Genomic DNA, 21,753 nt, shown 5'->3' with positions numbered 1-21,753 from the left:
GTGTCCTGTCAGCAACTCGATTCCCCCACAATCTGTGGGCCCAGAGCTCCAGAAACAGTCACTGTCTCTGCCCCTGCTGCTGCTGTAGCTGCCATGGGTTCCTCCACTCCCTTCCCTGGGCCCTGAGCCCCGGGCCTGGGGCTGGACCACTCCACTGTCCCACACTAGTCCCACAGGTTTTTTCTACTGACCTTCCAATTTATCCTTGGTGTCTTGGGGTCCTGAAATCTGGAAACTGCCACTGGTGCAAGAGCGTCAGTCTCCCCAAGCTCTGCTCAGGTCCTCTCTGTGCCGACGTGGCCCAAGCTAGACTGTGCCCTACCCCCTGCATGGTGCAATAGACATTTCCTGGCACCCTTCCAGGCTGTCTTGGGTTGGAACTTTGCCTCACTCCATCATTCTGTGGGTTCTGCCGCTCCAGAATTTGTTTAGAGCCATTTTTTACAGATATTTGGCTGGGTGTGGGGGCAGTGCTGTTGAAAGTGCATGCTGTTGCTCTGTCATCTTGGCTCCTCCCTCCCTCAGTTTCCAGTTATTTACCACCACAAAGAGAGCTGCTATAAATGTTTTCATGCATTCTTAGTTAGAGGTTGTTAATCCCTACGCTTCTTATTTACTCCTTTCTGTCTTTTCCCTCCTGTTTCTCTATTGATTGAACGGTATTTCTGCGCCCGCCTCTGCGTGTTTGTGTATTTTCCCCCTCCTTTGATCAGTTCAGATGACAGTGAGGTTCAAGTTTCGGCTGTCCTTCCCTTCTTCTTTGTCTATACTTCTGCTTGTGCTCTGATTACGTGAGGTTATTTTCTTCATCCGTCTTCTATCCCTTCTCCTCTTTGTATTCTTCTTCCCTTCATTTTCATTCTTCTCTTAAGATCATCAGAACACAGCAGAACAATTCCCAGACCTTGTATCTAATTATATTTCCTCTATTACCCCTGAGGATAATGGTTCTCTGGGAACACAGAAATGATCTCTGTATATTAGAATGCAAGCAGTTTTTTCTGGTTTTAGTCCCTTAAAATTGTTCACTCGTGTTTACCCTTTTATGTTTCTCTTTACTTGTGTGTTTGCACTTTAAAGTTTTTGCATGGCTCTAAGTCATTTCTTCAAGAATGTTTGGAATTACTCAGCTTCTTTAAAAGTCCTTTTTTTCCTTGTAGGATTATACTCTTTTTTGCTAGATATGCTCTTCATAGTTGTAAGTCTATGTCTTTTGCCTCCTGGAATACCATGTCCCAAGCTCTCTGTTTCTGTAAAGTGTTGACTGCTAAATCTGTGTGTTCCTAATTGTTCCTTCTTAGTATTTGAATTCTGACCTTTTTTTTTTTTTTTTTTGGCTACTTAGAGTATTTTTTCTTTGACTTAGAAGCTCTGGATTTTGGCTCTGGTGGTCCTGGGAGATTTCATTTTGGGTTTTCTTTCAACACAAATGACTGGTAGATTCTGTTTCTACTTTGCTTTCTGGTTGTAAGAGATTTGCGTAATTTTGTTTTATGTTTTCTTGAAATAGGGCATTCAGACTATTCTTCTAGTTGTGGCTTTTAAGTAGCCCAGTGATTTTAAATTTTTTTCTTCCTCTGTTTTTTATGTCAGTTGTTTTTGCTCTGAGACATCTTTGATTTTGTTCTATTTTTCAGTCTTTTGACTTTCTTCTTACATTCTTGTTGTCTCGTACCATCATCATTTTCCGTTCTTCCTGGCTGCCCTGGCTGCTTGCAGTACTCATCTAAAACTCCTTCTTTTCCAGCAAGCCTTTCCAGGCGCCGAAATGTTCTAGTGCTTTCCCTCTGTTACTTCTTATTTATCCTGTATATTGCTTGTTTATACATATTTGTTTACTTAGTGTCTCCTCCACTAGATTGCGGACTCTTTGATAGCAGAGACTTGCCTTTTGTCTCTTGTATCTCTTGTACACTTAGTACAACATCTGCCCTTTAGTAACTGGCAGCCTTTTGGTAAATGTTTACTGGCTATTTCAGTCTGCATTTCATGGTGTTTGTTGCTTGAGCATGGTTTTTTAACCTCTTAAAACAAGCTGATAATTTCCAATATTTTCTTTTATAGTCCTCATTCTTTTTCTAATTTCTTTTCTCTAGTGCTCACATTACATTCCTAAAGAACATTTTAAACTTTTTTTAAATTCCATCATCTCTTCCAGGAATTCCAGAGTTGAATTTATGCCCAAGCTGTGTTTTTCTTTGCTGTTTTCCTTGTAGATGTTTTGGAGTCATTCTCTTCTTCTAGTCCCTGTCACCATAATTGGTCTTTGTGGTTGGATTGTGTGTGTGTGTGTGTGTGTGTGTGTGTGTGTCTCATTCTTCCTGCTCATTTCTAGAGGAATGTCTTGGGGCTGCTTTTTGGGAAATGTTGAGTGTTGTATTATTCCAGTTTGTTAAAAACAGTTCAGGCTGGAGACCTGCAACTTTTCAGTGTTCCACAGCAATCTGGTCTGGGGCAAAGTCTGATGGCTCCTCCCCTGCTCCGAGTTCTGCAAGTGCCTTACCTGGGTTGGAGTCTGAGCCCCAGTGGATTCTGCTGAACTGAACCTCTTTCAGCCGTCTGGGAAGCTCTGCTGATTCAGAGGAACAGAACTGTTGGTTCTCATTGAGTCTGTTATTCCTGACCTGGTTATTCCTCTGAGAGCTTCAGGCAAGACTGGAAACTAGAGCTGAGATCCTGCTGTCAGCAGCCCCTGCTTGCTTCTGAACTTGGTTCTTGCTCAGTACCCAGCCAAGGGCCTTTGACCATGCTTCATTTTGGAACATTACCCTATGCTCAGGTCTCTTTCTCAGTCTGCCCTGGATCTTTGACAAAATATTGGGTAGTGAGCAGCTGCTGTTCTGCACTCTTTACAAATTTTAAGTTCCTTTGTGCTAGTTTTGGGTTCCTGACCTTCTGGCAATGTCTTTCCTAGTTCTGGAATATTCCATGTGACTGTTCTTGGCCAGACCCCATCTCTAGTCCACCTTATATGTGTCCCTATGTCTACAGAGGCTGGAAAAATGATTCATTGTGATTTTTTTCTTCCTTGAATTTCCCAGTTGGGACTCAGTCTGATGCAGGAAGATCAGGGAGGATGACCGTTGAGAAAAGATTGTTGGATTTGGTAAACAGAATTTTATTGATGACTTTTGGAAAGTCCCTGCAGTCTGATATGATCTCTCCTTCCTCTTAACTTCCTTACTGTTTTATACTTTTTATTGTCATTTTGGCTTTCATTGTAGTTACTTAGGGATAAAGAGAACAGACTAAAAAATTCTGGTGTGCTCTGAGAAACCCAAAGTGAGAGAAATGAGAGCATGATGACTGTCCCATGGAAGAGGGATTAAACTTGTCCTGCTTGGCCCCAGGAGGCAGAATTAGGAACAGTGGGTAGAAGTTGACATAGTTAGAGTGTTGGTCATCTCCATAGAGACAATCTAAGTTCATTAAGAACAAGTTATACCCGATTGCCTTCAGCTTGTTTTTTGCCATGGTTGCTAGGCACTAGATCAGGAGATTTTTAAGTGAATGCTGAACTTATCTTGTCATTTGACAAGTTTCTTATGAGATCTTTATGGACAAGATGGATACAGGCAGTGTGGTAGCAGTTAAATGGGTTCAGTGCTGATTGATTGGTTGGACCCAAAGTTTGAGGATTAATATATCAGTGTTCATTTGAAGACTTTGTCTCTTGTGGAGCAAATACCCAAGGTTCTGTGTGGTCCTTTTTTAACAATGACTTGGATGCTTGTTAAATTTCTGTTGGGAGAGATAGCTAATATGTTAGATGGCATTTGGCATCGAAAAAGATCTCAAGGAGCTGGAATGTTGGGCTGAGACTTGTCGCTGTATATGAATGTAGCAGGAATGGTTGAGTGAGAATTGTGGGAAGGACTAATTTTTTTTTTTAACTGCCTGAGAATAGGGCAGAAGAAGATATGGGGTAAGAGAGGAATAAGTATCATTGAGTGTGAAAGGAGAGCCGTGGCAAGGATGAGGGGCCTAGAACATGGAGTGAATAAGGAAGATACAAGTCAGCTTTCATGCCTCTTGTCTTCCTGCCTTGTCTTTGAGTGGTTCTTTACAAAGATATTTTTCTGTGACCTCCCTTTGTATGTTATTCCTATTTGACAACCCTGTGCTCCCTGCTCTGATGGTTAGATGCCTTAGTGGAAGTAAAGTTGTGGGAAACATTGGCCCCATGGGTAGCAGTTTGTCTTCTCAGTCTCCCAGTCCCCTCGGTTCCCTATTGCATGACCCAGCTTTCTGTAGTTCTGAGCACTGTCTTTCTTATATACTTTTCCCAGGAGCTCCCTGTTGGACCCTGTAGCTTTTTACCATGCAGGCAGTTGACTGGTTGATTACATTCAGGGATAAAGTAGTCTCATACTTTAACTGTCAAAACGAAACATTTGCTACAAAGCTCACTGAGTCAGCTGATCTGTAATCCAGAATATCCCAGTCACTGTTGGTGTTGCTTTGGATGGAAAGAGCTGAGGATCTGATGGACATATTTATCTGGATAAACTTCCATTCTCTTTGTTGAGATGTGGTTCATCTTAACACTGGTACAATCACAACCCCTTAATGCCTTTTTCTACTGTGCAGTTCTTATCAGTTTATTCAGGGTAGTTTCATGGATTTGGAACTGGAAAGGATCCCAGAGATCATCTAGCCCGTTTTACAGATGAGGAAACTGAGGCAGAAGACATTTAATAGAAATAAAGTACACAGATATTTGTAATCTTCTGTTACATATAGCACATCTACAATCTTAAAACTTTTTGGTATCTGGCAGTGGGCATTGCTTCTGCAAGTAAATAGTCCTAGCCATTGTGCTATAATAACATATTTCTTTAGTGCTTGAACAATTACTAAACGCTTTTTTTCATAGTGACCCTGGGAAGGTGGTATTATCATTCCCATTTTACAAAGGAGAAAATAGAGGCCCCTTCTGGTCCTATTGGCCTAGTTGATCCAGAAGGAGGAATTCTGATGTAACGTAGTCACAGAGCAAACTTTTTTTTTGTATTTATTTAGTATTTAGTTTTTCTCCAGTTGCATGTAAAAACAGTTCTTAATATTTGTTTTTAAAACTTTGAGAGATCTGAATTCTCTCCCTCCTTCCCCCCCCCCCATTAAAAAGGCAAGCAATTTGATGTAGGTTATACATGTGTATTCATGCAAAACGTAATAGTCATCTTGTGAAAGAAAACAGGCAAGAAAAGTAAAGTTTTTAAAAAAGTATGCTTCATTTGGTGTTCAGATACCTTCAGTTCTTTCTCTGGAATAGAGAACATTTTTCGTCCTAACTCCTTGGGAACTGTCATGGATTCTTGTATTGCTGAGAATAGCTAAGCCATTCATGGCTGATCATCTTACAGTTGCTGTTATTTTGTACCCAGTACATTTCACTTTACATCAGCCCATGCAAGCCTTTCCAGGTTTTTCTGAGAGCATCCAGCTCATCATTTCTTAAAGTCCAGTAGTATTCCATCATACTTACATAACCACAACTTGTTTGGCCATTCCCCAATTGATGGGCATCCCCTCAGTTTCTAATTCTTTACCCCTAGAAAAGAGCTGCTGTAAACATTTTTGTTTATATAGGTCCTTTTCCTTTTTTTAAAAATCTCTTTTCAGTATACAGACCTAGTAATGCTATTGCTAGATCAGAGGGTCTGTATGCATGGTTTTATAGCTCTTTGAGCATGGTTCTTAATTGCTCTATAGAATGGTTTGAATGGTTTCCAGCTCTGCCAACAGTACGTTAATGTCTTTTTTTTTCCATGTCACCTCCAACATTTGTCATTTACCTTTTCTTTCCTAATATCCAGTCTAATAGGTATGAGGTAGTACCTCAGAATTGTTTTAATTTGCATTTCTCCAATCAGTAGTGATTTAGAATATTTTTTCATATGACTGTAGATTGCTTTAATTGCTTTGTCTGAAAATTGATTGTATCTTTTGATCATTTATCAACTGAAGAATGGTTTTCATTTTTATAAATTTTCAGGTTCTTCTTGTGGATTTTCTCCTGGTGGATTTGCTTCAAAAGCAGGTCAGTCCTCAAAAGGTGGGAGTCCCTGGCAGACAAGGCCCCCAAATTATGGTCCATCATGGCCTTCCCAGCCAAAGTCACAACAAACCAAGTCCAGCTCACAGACGAAACCTAATTATTCTGTGAACTTCAGTGTTATTGGAGGACGAGAAGAGAGGGGCATTAGAGCTCCCAGTTTTGGTAAGCATATGATTTTTGCTACCCTTGTGTTTCAGAAGAAAACTAGTTAAATATGAAATGGGTATTAGTTTTCAGTGCTTTGGCCTTCATTTTGATGAATTTACATGAGGCTTGAGGGGAGAGACAAATCCAAAGTAGCTATCAAGATCTACTTTCAATCAAAAGTTATTGGTGGTATGGCTTTTTCAGTTAGAGCAAAGGAAACACTCTTAGAATTTTGTCTTAGGAGCCCAGAATTCTGCCTTTGGTCACTGACCTAATGTGTTGATTTGGGAGCTATGGTTCCCTAAATTGTCCTTTATTTGCAATACACCAACACACCAACAAAAGCTAATCTGAGCTGTAGATCTGAGTGACTCAAGGCAAATGGCCTGCGGGACCTCCCTACTCAGCTGCCACTTTTTCTCACTTGGCTATTTCTTAGACAGCAAATGATAGATGTGTAGTGTTATTGCATTATGGACAGAAGGGAAATCCTTTGGACTTATTCTTAAAGCTGGAGGGTTGAGAGATAAGAAGAAAAGCCTCAATACTATTGTCAGTCTTGTATTCTTATATTCTCTTTCATCACGAGAGACAGATAAATATACTCATTACCTGGAGCACCAGGTAGAGGTTTTGAATAAACCATAGTCCTAAAGGATCATTGAGCTAGAAAACATTGAATCCACAGTGGGTAGGCGAGGGAGCAATCTGAGCGGAGTTAAAATGTTAAATTGATTAATGGGCATGTAATGAGCTCTCTGTATGGACATACTGTTGGATGATGCTGCTTCCCAAAGGGGAGTTATTTAGCCATGTTGAAAAAAAGAGTTTTTATACTAGATTAGTGCTAACGTACACTGTTTGTTAAATAAATGCCATAAATCACTGTTCAGTTTATTGCTTAGTTGATTGTCTAGAGTTAAAGTGATGGAGAAAATGCTGATAATGCAGATTAAACTTAAAAGTGTGTTGTTAGGTTCCCTTTCTTCCTCCAGAGCTGGTTGTTAAACATTTAACAGCACAGCCTTGCTTACACGTAATATTTATATGTGTATGTATATGTATAAATAGTCATGTATACTCCAAAAATCACAGTCCAAGAAATAATAAATGCATGACATCAGAGGTAACACATTTAGCCTCTAATAGATAATCATGTAAAGTATAAGGACATGAGCTAAAAGTTGGTCCTTGAAAGCCCAAATTTAATCACAGAAAAGTTTGATTATAAAAATTCAGCCATGCCAGATAACATATTTACAAAGCATCATAACATATCATGTACCGTATGTAACATAAACTACATCCTGACATCACAGAGTAAAGCATAAAACATCAGAGAACAGTTTATAACATGCCATAAAGTATGTAGTAGGAAATATAGTGCACATAACCTGTCTGAATTAGACCATATAAAATACAACCTAGAGTGAGGCAAACTATGATGCCTAACAAATAACACCCAGTATGAGACATGCAACCAGTGGCTTAAAGGAGCGTAACATAACATTATGCTAATGTAAACATCACATGTATAAAGTATAATGCATGAGATAGGATAGATATAACACAGTGCACAAACAACATACCATGAATCAGATCATATAATATGCAACATAATACATTTTAACAAACATGTTACATAATATAACTATTTTGCACTTATGAAATTGTTTGACCGCCAGGATAAGGTTTTGCATTTATCCCTATGATATTTCATATTATTTGATTTCACCTAAATATCCTCTTCTGTCATGATGTGTTTTATCCCCCCTGAGTTCTGGAGTAGATGTTGGTTCATTTTATTTCTTTTTTCTTTACATACACTTTTTATTAAGTCTAAACCATACCAACTAGAGAAAACTAGATTATCTGTCAGTCCCCTTGTAAGAATTATTTATTTTATTAGGTCTTGTTCAGGGCATCTAGGTCATGCAGTGGATACAGCACAAGGCCCTGTAGTCAGGAAAATTAAAATCCAGCCTCAGACACTTAGTAGCTTTGTGATTCTGGGCAATTAACTTTAATCCCTATTTGTCTCAGTTCTTCATCTGTAAATTGGGTACACACTGGAGAAGGAAATGGCAAAACCATTCCTGTATCTTTGCCAAAAATCCACAGGGTCATGAACTACTGAACAAACAAGTGTGTTGTTCAGGGCCACAATTCGTCAGTACAAATGTATGTTTGTGTATCACCTCCCCAAATTACACAGGGTTTCCATTCTGCTTAAGAACCCTGCTTTTCAGGAACAACTATGATTTTCCTTTTGTATCCAAACTCTTTAGAAGAGAGCTGACTGCCCCAGAGTTTAAGAAGTAACTGCATTGAGCTCCTTCTCTTTCCCTCCTTCCCTCCCTTCTCCTATCTCCCTCCCTCCACTCCTTTATTCTCTCTTATGTGTGCTGCTTTTTGTAATGTGTTTCTTTGAAAAACATAGTCTTTTACATGGAGATTTTAAAATATAGGTTTAACAAGGGCTACGTATGATCAACTTCAAAAAAATTATTTTTTGTTTTTGTGCCTTAGCTCAAAAGCCAAAAGTTTCAGAAAATGATTTTGAAGATCTTTTACCCAATCAAGGATTTTCATCCAAATCTGATAAAAAAGGACCAAAGACAATTGCAGAGATGAGGAAGCAAGAGATGTCCAAAGATATGGATCCTCTCAAGCTAAAGGTTTGGCCATTTAAATCCTTTTGTGGCTTCAAAAGAAGGGGAGGGACATGACATTCAAAAGTATTTGATGTTTTTATTACAATTGTATCAATGTGCTATATATGTAACAAGGTTGCTTTTAAAGGATTTTATTTATGGGTCGAAAGCCAGAATGACTTATCTAATGTCAACATATGTCATAAGAGGTAAAGATAATGCTTTTCTTAGCTGTGATCCTGCAGAGGCCAAGACAATAGTGCTCCAGAGGGGTGGGTAGTATGTAGGCCTTGATGACCACCCAGAATTCCAGGGGTAGGAACATCTTCTAGGAACAACTTGGTCATAGTGTTTTTTGCTTGGTAATACAGAACGGTATGTAATTATCTTAGCTGTGTCATGGAAAGGGCTTAGATTAATGGGTATCAGGTCTGTGGTTAACTTGATGCTGAGATGGCTGGAAAACAGGCTCAAGATTTTAAAAAATTCTGACAGGTAGAAGTGATGAAGCTTAACAGGAAAAAATGTGAAGCCTTACATTCAAATTGCTTAATCATGTTTTTTTCCCCTGTTTTTTGGTAGGTCGTAATTTATAGTGGAGAGTTATAGTCATTTGCCCTGGAACTGATTGGAAGAGACCCTGTTAGACCTTTTAGTTGGAGCATAATATATGGCAGTAGCATGGTAGGGATGCTGAAACGTCCTGTAACTCTGATTTAGGCCTAAGACATAGAAGCATAGTGTCTATAATGAAGGCAGTGATAGCCCTGCTGTCTTCTGCCCTGGTCAGGCAACATTTGGAGACTTGTGGAAAGAGACTGACAAATTGGGATGGGGAGGGCACATGAGATTATCACTTTGGTATGATTGAGGGTGTTGGGAATGTTTAGTCAGGAGAAAACAAGAATAAGGGGAAAATTCAATTCACCTAACAGTTATTAACTGCCTTGTGTTATTGAAGGCCTTGTGCTTGGTGATCTCATACAAAGATGAAAAAATGACTCTTTGTGCCCTTACAGGAAAGAGCTTGCACTCTAGTAAGCTGGAACAGCTATCTTCAAATGTAGGAGAAAGGGAGCAAACTTATTCTTTGTAGTTCTAGAGGAAAGAATGACAACTAACAGGTTGAAGTTATATAGGGAAGCAAGTTTCAGCTCTGTTTATGAAAAAAATTTCTAACAGTTTTTGCGATCCCACAGTGGAAGGGGCTGCCTTGTCAGGAAGTATCTGTCAAGTAGAAATAAGACAGTTTTTCCTTGATTTTCTTTTTTTTGTCAAGGATATTCTAAAAAGGATTGCTACATCAAATGAGAAATGGGGCTAGAATCCCACCAAGGTTTCTTATAACTCATAATCTTCAGGAACTGTTCAGAGAAATGTAATATTTTCACACACTCTGAATTTAGTACAAATATAGCTAACATTTTTTTCTTTCTTTTTCTTTTTTTTCTTATTTGTTTTCAGTGTTCGACAATCACTTCCATATGTCTTATATTTTTTTCCACTCCCTCCCTTATTCTCCCCTCCCTCCCTGAAATGGTGTGCAATCTTATATAGGTTCTACATACATTCTTATTAAATACATTTTCACCTTAGTCATGTTGCATAGAAGAATTGAAATGAATGGGAGAAACCATGAAAACAAAACACAAGAGAAAATGGTCTGCTTCATTCTGTGATCCAGTTCCATAGTTTTTTCTCGGAATGTAGAAGGCATTTTGCCTTAAGAGTCTGTTGGGAATTTTTTAGGTCCTTGCATTGCTGTGAAGGGCAAAGTCTACCAGAAAAATTCTTCACACACTGTGGTCGTTTCTGTGTACAATGTTCTCCTGGTTCTGCTCCTTTCACTCAGTATCAGTTCATATAAGACCTTCCAGGCCTCTCTGAAGTCTTCCTGTTCATCTGCAGCTAATATTTATGTAGCATTTTAAGGTTCACAAAATGTTTTACACATCTATTACTTCATTTAACCCTTACAATAACCCTATGAAGTAAAAACTCTTATTATCCCCATTTATAGAAGATGAAACTGAGAAGGAAAGAAGTTTTGACATGTGCAAGATCTCACTGCTAGTCTTTGAAGCTGGAATCAGAGTCTGGTCTTCCTGGCTCCAAGTGTAGTGTTCTGCCTTGATATCTCTTGCTGCCACAATCCAGTAAATATATTAAGTGCTTTCGAAATGAATTAGACTGTGTTGGACTGTGATGATACAGAGATAAAAATGATAACACTTGCTTTCAAGGAACTTATATTTTAATGGGAGGACATACCATGTACACGTAGAAGTAGAATATGATAAATGCAAAGGTGAAAACCAGGTGGTACTATGAAAAATGTGAGGTAAGCGCTATCAATTTCAGCAGCCTTGACTCCAGGACTGATACTTGACTTGTACTTTAGAGGAAGGACATTTCAACTGTTGATCCAGGTGGAGCCTGCCCCTGTGTCTTGAAAGATGGACTGAACTGAGGCAGGAGGGAACTGAAGGAAGAAGGGAACAGCTAATAATGTAGTTTGATGGGAAGTACACGAAGGGAAATGGAAACAAAATAACTCTTTTGATGTGGGTGGAACCTGATCATGGAGGTCATTGAATTGTAGGTTCAAGAGTTTATGTTTTATCCTTTTTTTGAGTAGGTAAATAGAATGGTCAAATTGTGTACCAAGTTATCATATTTAAATAGTAATAAATACTGTTAGCTAATACGTATGTACGCATGCACACGTATGTATCTAATACACAGAGTTGACGAAGTGCTTTACACGTCTCATTTGGATTTTATCGTTAAGGTTGTTTTGGTAATTGTGGTGATGTAGTAATTTGGTAATATTCAATAGTTGTGGGAAGGTTGTTTGGGGAGGTGAGAGCCTAGAGACGGTTAGGAGGGTAGTCCAGGCGGGAGGGGATAGGCCTGTCTTGGGTGTTGAAAGTGTGGAAAGAAAGGAAACGTGGCAACTTCAACCAAGAGAGAATTTATTGGAATTGTCCGCTAGTTGGAAGCAGAGGGCAGGGAAGGAGAGAAGTCAGACTGGCTCTTAGGTTCTAGGCCTGAGTCACTGGAGTGGGTGGTGCTGCCATCACCAAAAACAGAGAGCAGGCAGATCTTAGGGGAAAAATGATAATATTATGTATATTGCTTACTGTATTAAGTATGAGGTAGGTTAGGTAACATTCGTATGAAGACAAGTAACAGGCAGTTACAGTTGTGGAACTAGAGAATAGGAGAACAGATGGGACAGGGAGGGCTGGGAGGGCTAGGTTTGGCAGTCATCGGGTAGAAGTGATCAGTTTTAAAAGATTTAGAACTGGAAGGTACATTAGAGGCTATCTAGCTTAACTCATTTTTACAGGAGAGGAAATTGAGGCACAGAGAGGGTAAGTGACCTGCACATGGTCATACAGGTACTCAGGCCCTTTAACTGCAAATTCAGTCCTCTTTCACTGAAGTAATTCTGTTGAAACCACTGGAAAACTCGCCAGCTTGGGAGTGAGGAAAGAATAGGGAGAGAAGAAAAGGTTAAAGACAGACTGTCAAGAGAAGTGCCCACATTTAAGGGGCAGGAGAAAAACTAACCCAGCAAATAAAGTAGGACTAACAGTGATGGATTATTACTCTGTTACTGGTGATAGAAAATGATTCTAGGACTCCAAATTGTGTTAGACTTCACTTATGTTACTAGATGTTTGGTAAAAAATTTTTAAAGATTGCTTTTGGAGAATAGGAGCACTCAATACACACTTCCATTTCTTTAAATTCCTTAAAAATTTTAAGACATCTCTGTTTTGTATGTATCCCTTCCCATAAAATACCAAACTTCAGGGCTGGAAATAAAGTTGTTAGTTTTGGTCATATCTGAATATGTAGATCTTGCTTTAATAAGAAAAAAAAAGCCTTTTTCTGTAGAAAAGACTTTGTATGGTGAGTCTTTGGGGCCAGAAGAGGGTGTAGAAAAAAGCTAATCAACTCGTGAATAGTTAGGAAAAGGAGTGGCTGTTGAACGCAAGGAAATGTAAGCCTGACACATTTCCCAGGAGAACATTCTGTAGTACACTCCTCATTCCTGGGGATTCCCTAGATTATGTGCCTTTCACTCATGGCTCTATGGATCAGATAAGGGTTTCAGAGCACTAGAGTGAGTGGAAGAAGATGCTTTAGTACTCGCTGCAGGGTCATTTCCTAAAACCCATTTGGCAACTGGAAGAGGAAGATTCCTGAGAAAAGTATTTTTCTTCAAAGTTGTGTTCTTGCATGAGGAAAGGACAGGGTTAATTGCATCAAACATTACACTGGGAGAATATCTGAGGACTGCTCAGGGTTCATGGTTTGCAGTGCAGTGTGTACAGTTAAGAGGAAAAGGTAATCTCCGTCCATCCCTAAGGCCCTTTTTCAAACAGAGTGCGTTTTAAGTGACTTAAAGGCATTCTGTTCACCCAGATGGGTAGCACACTGATGGGAATTTATCTGGCTGAAGAATGTGTTATCATTTATGGTCTATGGGCAGAGAGATTCCAAAGGGTACAGGATACAGAAACAAGTGTTGCTTGGTGAGGAGAGGAAGCAGCAGTGATTGCTGTTCCAGGGGCTCAGAGTCTGGATGAGAGCACTGAAGGGAAGAGACTGACAGAAAGGGCCTGCAGAAGTGCTCAGACCATGGAATATTTATGAGATGTCTACTATTTGCAAGACCCTGTGCTGGGCACTGAAGAGGCAGGTAGATGGGACAGTTATCCTGCTCTCATGGAGCTCACAGTGTAATGAAGGAAAAGAGGTACATACATAAGTAACTATGGTTCAAAGGGATAAATGTAAAAGAGAGCCTCAGATACAGTGCTATGAGAAATTTGAGGAGTGAGAGAATACTTTTAGCTTACAGTTGAATTAAGAAAAAGCTTCAAGAAGGAAAGATGGCATTTGAATTAGGCTTTGGAGGAAGGAGGAAGGGTGGAGTGGGAGCCTTCTTAGGTGGAGCTGGGGAGCCCATGTAGGATAAGGGAGACAGCAAAAGGACAGAACAGCTAGTGTGGCTAAATGAAGGAGGAGAAAACATGGGAGGGTAAGCTGGACCTAGACTGTGAAAACCTGCATTGCTGTGGCATGTGTCGTATGTTGTAGACAATGGAGCGTTTCTAGAAATGTTGGAAAAAAGAGGGGTGAAGTGATCAGAGCAATTCACTAAGAGAATATTCAGGTAATGATAGAGAAATGGACTAGTGGGAGGGAGGGAATGGCCTCCTATGGTGCTGGCACTATCAAGTGCTTTACTAATAACACTTCCTCATTTGATCTTACCTTGAGAGCTAGGTGCTGTTACTATCCTCATTTTACAGATGAGGAAACTGAGGCAGACCAGTGCCCAGCTCTGTGACCCACTGCTAGTTAAGGGTCTGAGGGTAGATTTGAGCTCCAGTCTTCCTCATTGGGTCCCTGGGTCCAATACTCTGTCTACTATATCACCAACTGCTTCTAGTGAAAGAATAACTTTAGAGGCAGTAGGGTATAGTGATATGGGTCATTAAACTTGGAGTCAGGAAGATCTGTGTTTAAATTCTGCCTTAGACACTCACTGTGTGACCCTGGACAAGTTACCTAACCTTTGTGCTCTTGAGCAGGGGTATGACAGTCAGATTTGTGCTTCATGATGATTGTTTTGGCAGAATTAGAGAAGGGAGTGACAGCATACTGCAAAGTTCAGTTAGGAACCCATTGCAGTAGCCCAGGGAAAACTGAAGAAGGCCTAACTGGGATGGTGGCCATGTGAGTGAAGGGAAGACAACATGATATGAGACATGCAGTGGCAGAAGTGACGAGAATTGGGGCCAAAGAGTTGGTGACTAGAAAGGTGATGGTTCCTGTGGAACACCAAAAATGATGTTTTGAGTAGGGATTGCTTTATGAAAGAATATACTGGGTTTGGATTTTGTTGAGTTTGAGGTAACTTTAGGAGAGAGACTAGGTCTCGGTATATAAAATTATCTACATAGAGACGACAGTTGAACCCATACAAGCTAATGCCATCACGAAGAAAAAAATATAAAGAGAGAAGACCCAAGACAGAACTGTGGGGATAACCGGTGGCTAGAGAGTGGGACATAGATAAGAGTTCAGCAAGGGAGACCATAAGCAGTTAATAGAGGTAGAAGGAAAATCAGGAAAGAGCAGTGTCATGAAAACCCAGGAAGGAGTAAGTGTCCAGCCATCAGTGGCTCAGCAGTATCAGATACAGAGAGTGTGAGAAAGAACCATTTGACTTAACAGTCAAGAGATTGTTGGTAACTTTGGAGAGACCAGTTTGAGTTGAGGAGGGAGATCAGAAGCCAGATTGCAAGGGATTGTGAAGGAAGTGGGAGGAGGAGAAGTGGCAGATATTTTTTTTTCCCCCTTAGGAATTTGACTGTGAAAGGAATTCCCATGTCAGGAAGTGCCTGGGCAAACCACAATCACTTTTAAGCTCTTTATCTTGACTCTGGACTTTTCTAGCTCCCTCTCATCATGTCTGGAGATGCCTCTACCCCTTCAGACTCCTCTTCTGATTGGTGAGTTCCTTCCTGGAACCTCCATTTGAGGAAGTGCCCAGGCCGGCCAGCCATGCTCACTTCTAATCTGATATTCTACCCTCATTACCGCTCCTTAAAGGCAGTGATTGTCTTTACTTTTACTTACATTTGTTAGTAAGTGCTTAATAAATGCTTTATCTAGTGTGATATAAAGAGGGACAGAATATAAATGACATTTTATGAAAAGGGGACAAGGAAAGATTTTTAAGGATTGCGGAGGCCTGGGATGTTTATAGGCTGCAGGGAATGCATGAGTGGTTATGGGGAGAGTGAAGATTAGTGGGCCTAAGGTGGAGGGAGGGGAAGGGCATTCTCATAGAAGAGATGGGAGAGCAAGAATAGGAATAGGAAAAGAGAGTAATGAAGAGGGGTAGAATAGAAAACATGAGGGAGTTCATGTCGGATGGTCTGTCTTCATAAAGCGTGAGACTACGAGAGGTAACTCACATTTAATTGGATGAAGGAATCAGATGGGTCAAAATAACATGAAATGTAATGGATAATAGCAAAGATCCTCCCTCCCTTCCTCCTTTTCAGGGACTGGGAATAGTTGCCAAAAGAAAAAGCGGTCATTGAAGCATTTTTTTAATGCACAGAAGAGAACAGAAGGCCAAAATGAATTCGCAGACAAGCAAGGCAGCTTTGAAAGTTATATTTTGAATTTATTATATACTTCAAAACAAAAGCAAGCTTTTACATAAAAATAAGAGATTTGCAGTACCATATAGAGTCTTTTCTTCTGTGTTTATGGAAATGCTTTATTTGGTGTTTAATTCACAGTAAAAATAATTCTAAAATAAAAGTCAGCTGCATAAATATAGAAATAGAGGAAGTATGGCTATGATAGTAATAGTTCATGCGAAGGAAAACCTGCATATTTTAGTAGATTGCAAGCTCAGTATGAGTTAACAGCATGACCACAGCTCCTAGTGATGATATGACATTAGGCTACATTAATACAAGTATTGTGTCCAAAGTAAGGGATGTGATAGTCCTGTTGTCTTCTGGGTTTCTCAAACTCCCCCTGGAGTATTCTCTCCAATTTGAGATGCTATGTTTTGAGAGAGTCACTTAAAAAACTGAAGCGTATCCAGAGGATAATTCACTTAGTGAAAATGTTTGAAACCACACCATACAAGGATTATGTTGAATAAACTGAGAATGTTTATTTCTCCTGGAGGAAAAAAGATTTAGGGGGGAAACATGATAACTGTCTTTCACTGTTGAATGAGTTGTCATGTTGAAGAGGATTTAAATTTGTTGAATTTGGTCCTGAATTGGAGAACTAGAACTACAGTGGGTGGAAACTGTAGAGAGAAGCAGGTGTATATGGGTCAGCCTGAGGAATAGCTTCCTCGGTATAGAGCTGTCCAGAAGTGGAATGGGCTGCCTTGCCAGGATGGCGGATGTTAATACCTTCCCCATCACTGGCTGTGCTCAGATTGCACTAGTCATTAGACTGTGAACTCCTGGGTCCCTCCAAACTCAGGCATCTCATTTTGTGATTCAGAGTACACAGAGTCATAGGAGTTTGGAAGAAAAGAGTGGAGGCTATTTCTGGTAACCAACAGGCCATTTTATTTAGGCAGAGGTTTTGAGCCCTGGTAAGAAGATTATTTATTATAATCTATAACTTTTCAGGACCAATTCCCAACTAAGGTCAGTATTTGGTGCAGCAACCTTTTCTGTTAGTGGAAAGGGAGACCTGGATTCTAGTCTTGGGTGCTATCTTGGCTAATGAAAAGGGGTGTGTGTATGTATGGGGGTGTGTACTAGATGATTTTACACATCTTTGCTAGTTCCATTTTGTAATTTAATTGAACTCATATAATTAGAAGGCATAATTTTGAATGGTGCTAGTTCTTCAAGAAATAGCAAACTTTCACCAAGCTAGGGATAATTACTTCCTAGAGATCAGTTGGAATAAGTGAAAATTTTCAATTCCTGTATATTTTAATCTAAGCAAATCGGGTTAACAAGTGTTGTCTAATTCTAAAATGCTAGCTTTAGTGTAGAGATCAGTAGTTAACAGTATCAGTTGTACATACATGTATAGTTCTCTACTATTTGAGAAACAGCTCAAATTAATTTTATTTTTACAAAACCTTAATACTATTGCTTGAATTGAAACAGTTCTGGAACTCTTGTTTACATTCGTAATGTAATAAATCCTGTTTATTTTAGCTAATTCCAAAATAAAGTTCAGTCTAGATCTGTGAATGTTTGTAATGTTTTATTTCTCTTTAAAAAGAAAAGCAATGCATGGCATTATGTGCAGTCTTATGTAAGACTGTAAACTACAAAAGAGGAGTGCATCCTCATTGGGGGAAAGAATTTTCACTCCAGGCGTTCCTGAAGGTCATATAAAAGGGTTTTGTGAATGAACTGAAAATTTGTAAGAGTGTGCAGACATATAGATTAAGTGTGTTTCCTGTGCTTTCTCAGCTTCTCGATTGGATTGAAGGAAAAGAGAGAAATATAAGAGCACTGATTTCCACACTGCACTTGGTGCTTTGGGAGGGAGAAAGCAGGTGGAAGCCAGTTGGCATGGCAGACCTGGTGACTCCTGAGCAGGTGAAGAAGTACTATCGAAAGGCTGTGCTGGTGGTTCATCCAGATAAGGTGAGCTGTCCAAGGGCACCTGTGGGATTTTCCTCCTCAACCTCCCTCTCTTTCCTTTTCCCTCCTCTTCTTTCCTTCTCTGTTCCCCTTCCCCTCCCTCCCCCCCCCCCACTTCTTTTGTTTTTGAATTGCAAGAATTATGAAGTCAGGATATGAAGATAGGAAAGTTTTTCAGCCAACTAGATGCCTTTACTGCAGAACATGAAGCTGAATAATTTTGATTTTTATCAACATTAAAACATAAACATTTTTTGAATATTTTAAGACATCTAATTATGGATCCTTGAGTTCTGTTGTAATAACTTACATTTTCATCTAAGGCTATTTTGTACTCAAATGTTGTAATATGTCAAATATGTCAAAAGTGTTACTATGTAGCATTAATATTTAGCTGAATGATTTACAACTTAGTCTGTTCTGTACTCTGATCTATAAGCAAATTGTTATATGCTCGTGGAGGAAGTAGAATTGAAAAGGTTGCTGTACTTCATGGATATGCCATTATTGTTACTGAACAGCCATGAATGGGAGGAAGAGGGTGTTTCTTGTTGGTGATGGGTTATATAGAGTCATATGTACCTTCTGTACATATTGTTGTGATTGGTATTGGGTACACATTTGTTATCTGGATGTCTCTGGGGTGGCTGATGGGGGACGAGGAGAAGGGGAAATAACGAAGGTTCTTTGTGTTGCCTTTATAGAGGTTTGTTAGTACCTTGCTTTGAGATAACTGACCAGGACTAATTGTTCAGTCATTCTCCTTATTGTCTTTGTTGTTTATCTCATCCTTGTATGTTGAGGATCACAGTCAGGAGAAGGCCCCAGTGCTTGAGTGACGAGGGAGAGAGTGCCTTTCTTGTGATCTGAGATACTGCAGAGCAGATTGGAAGCCTGTTACTCAGCTTAGCTTAGTTACATAACCTTAGTAAGGTTATGAAGTTACATGAAGCCAAGACTTGGTCATTAGCCCAAAGGTTTATTAAGGACAGAGTGCTGATGCTGTCTCAGGAACTGTCCTTTGAGGCAAGTTGATCCAGTGAGGATCACATGAGAGAACGGCAGCCCACAGCTATGGGGTACCATTATTTAAATCACACCTGCTGATATTGCAGGTGTTTTATTACCTTTGCCTTTGTGAACTACACTGCTAAACTTACTACCTACCTTTTGAACCAGTGGAGAATTGAGAAGGAATTTGTGTTTCTGAAGAAACTATTTGACCCTGAAGCTTGTCACCTGAGGAGAAATTTAACAGTCCTAGACTAGGGCTAGACTTTGCCAGTGTTAAAGCTCATTCGCCCCAAGAACAAATCACATGGGATGTTTTTACCAGCTGAGATTTGGGAGAGAGGTAAAAGAAAAACTGTTCAGAGCTACCTTGTCAGTGATGGCGAGTTTCTCTGATCTACAGATCCACCTAACTGTAGCCCCTCTTGCCCTGAGGAGCTTCCTTCTGCAATTCCTGCACAGCTTTGTGGGCATTTTGTAAGTGGCTTCAGCTGCTTGGCCAACATTAGGCTACTCTCAGTTTTTGCCATGTGGTTCTGGTTAGTGCTGTAGAAGTTGGGGTGGGGTGGGGAACAGAGGGAAGGCCAGGTACGACTTGCTTGAGTCTTTAGAGAAGAGGCTGCCAGTTTCTGATGTCTGTCTGTTCTTTCTTCCCAGGCCGCCGGGCAGCCATATGAGCAGTATGCCAAAATGATCTTCATGGAGTTAAATGATGCCTGGTCAGAGTTTGAAAATCAGGGATCCAAATCCCTTTTTTAAATCCTCAGTTTTGGGGATTTTCAAAATGCATTGGCAGCAGAATGGCGTCTGAAGGTGTTGTTTGTTGGACTTAATGTTCCTAGAATTTGAGAGAAAATTTCATGAGCTCATCCTCAAGTTTGAAATTCTACTCTTGTAGATGGGGTGTATTTTAAAATGTAAATCAGCAAAGGCCTCTTGCCACATCACAATCATAGCCCAGAATGAACCTTTTCCCCCCACTCAGTTTGATTATGAAACACAAAAATCTAATGACGTCCTTGTTTGGGGTGCACTGGTGTAAGAAGAGCGAGCCATTCATTCGAAAGCCACCGATATTGGTTGGTTTTTTTGCCCAAAAGGAAGACAACTCTGACTTGTGCTTCTGCTGTGTTTCCCTAGTTTGTGATTGGAGTTTGATGTTTAGTGCCTCTCAACTCAGTCCAAGCTCTTTAGTGCAATGAGAAACAGTGAATTTGCTAAGCACAGCATTGTTACCTGAATCTATAGAAGGTGTACATTTACATCTGTATTTTGTGTAATCATCCTGATAATCACTTTTGTATATAATTAAAATGTTTTCTGATGATAACCTGCATTCCTTATACTGAATTGGCAGCCGCTAAGCCAGCGTTCTTGGTTGTGGGAAGCAAGAAACCAAGTTGTTTGCATATCACATTTCATGACTCTGGACAGTGGTTGTATGTCACGTGGAGAAACACTGGCATTTTTAATATAAGTGATTGCATGTTAAAAATTTTTTGTGTTATTTATGAAGAATTTTTTGGACATTAAACTGTATTGCCAGGGTTTATTTTCCCAGCTCATGGCACCGGTCACTTCTGATTCCCTACTTCCCTGTACCCCCTCCGGTGGAATAGTGTCCATTCCATTGGTTTTATAAATATGCTGGTAGAAAAGAAGATTGTCCTACTTATTTCTGAATCTGATGTTGAAATGTGAGCACAATATTGTTTACCATGCTTTTTTCTGTTCTGAAGTCAGCAAATGTGATCTCATTTGCAATTTGTTGTTGAAAAAATTTACTGTTCTTTTATTGTATGTCTGGTCAGCTCTTGACTGTATTGACTGATCATACATTTTATTGTCAGAATGTCTTAATAATGATATATACCCAGACAGATGGCTGCTGGCCTTCAGTACACACACACCTTAGACCCAAGAAGTAACTCTCACTATCTTAATAAGTACAAGGACCAGATTCATGTCTGATTTGTAACAAGAAGGTATTTTAACAATGACAAAGAATTTCTTACAATCTGGGTTGCTACTAAGTTTGGTTAACAGCTTTTACATGTGTTCTGTTCTTTTTGAAAAATGAGAAGGGGAGGAAACAATGCAGAAAGGGAAAAAAGAGGGGGGAGGAAAGAGACAAGAGGAGGAAAACTATCTTGTACAATGGATAGTGACCTTTTTCAGTGTAAACCTGAAATGATTTCCTCTGAGAAGCTTTGTAATTCCCTAATTCCTCTAGCCTGAGCTGTTAGTGCCAATTCTAGCTATACCAGTAGCTAAAGGCTATATCTGGGGTGAGAAATTCTAGAATTAAACACTGGAAAAAGAAAAAAAAAATTAACTTCCTTCTGTTAAATGGCATATATAAGGTAGCTTCTGCCTAGCAGTAACAGGAACATGGAAAAAAAAAGCATGGTTAAGAAAACATTCTTGATTTTTCAATGTGTAATTCATGTGAATTCTTTGTTAATTGGTATCTGGAGAGGGGAGGTCAAATGGGGCAGTTTGTCAGTAACATTACAGTTGTTTCAGCTTCCCAGAACACTAATCTCTTTTGACTTCTGGTGAGCTCTGTTTTTGAGACCAGCCTATCCGGACAAGTCAGATCTCTTTCTGCTGGTTATATGTGGCCTTTCTTAGCTCCACAAGAGCTCCCAGTGCAGTATTTAGGGACAGTTAGACCAAATTTAGTTATGAAGGCTTGGGAGAC

General features: G+C 39.7%; 1 protein-coding gene across 5 annotated transcripts in view; it reads left to right on the top strand.

Moving 5' to 3' along the window:
- GAK (cyclin G associated kinase) overlaps positions 1–20,379 on the top strand; it is a 140,848-nt gene extending 120,469 nt beyond the window's left edge. For all 5 annotated transcript variants that reach the window (XM_072619743.1, XM_072619746.1, XM_072619744.1 and 2 more), the window contains 4 exons: positions 5,999–6,223; positions 8,738–8,886; positions 17,865–18,041; positions 19,707–20,379. In XM_072619743.1, the coding sequence (XP_072475844.1) occupies positions 5,999–6,223; positions 8,738–8,886; positions 17,865–18,041; positions 19,707–19,808 (653 nt within the window). In that variant the 3' untranslated portion in view covers positions 19,809–20,379. The remainder of the gene's footprint in view (positions 1–5,998; positions 6,224–8,737; positions 8,887–17,864; positions 18,042–19,706) is intronic.
- Positions 20,380–21,753: the final 1,374 nt, after the last annotated feature.

Source organism: Notamacropus eugenii, chromosome 6 (assembly GCF_028372415.1).
Source record: "Notamacropus eugenii isolate mMacEug1 chromosome 6, mMacEug1.pri_v2, whole genome shotgun sequence".
Taxonomy (NCBI): domain Eukaryota; kingdom Metazoa; phylum Chordata; class Mammalia; order Diprotodontia; family Macropodidae; genus Notamacropus; species Notamacropus eugenii.
Note: the sequence above shows the minus strand (reverse complement) of the source record. Positions and strands in the feature narration are given on the sequence as shown.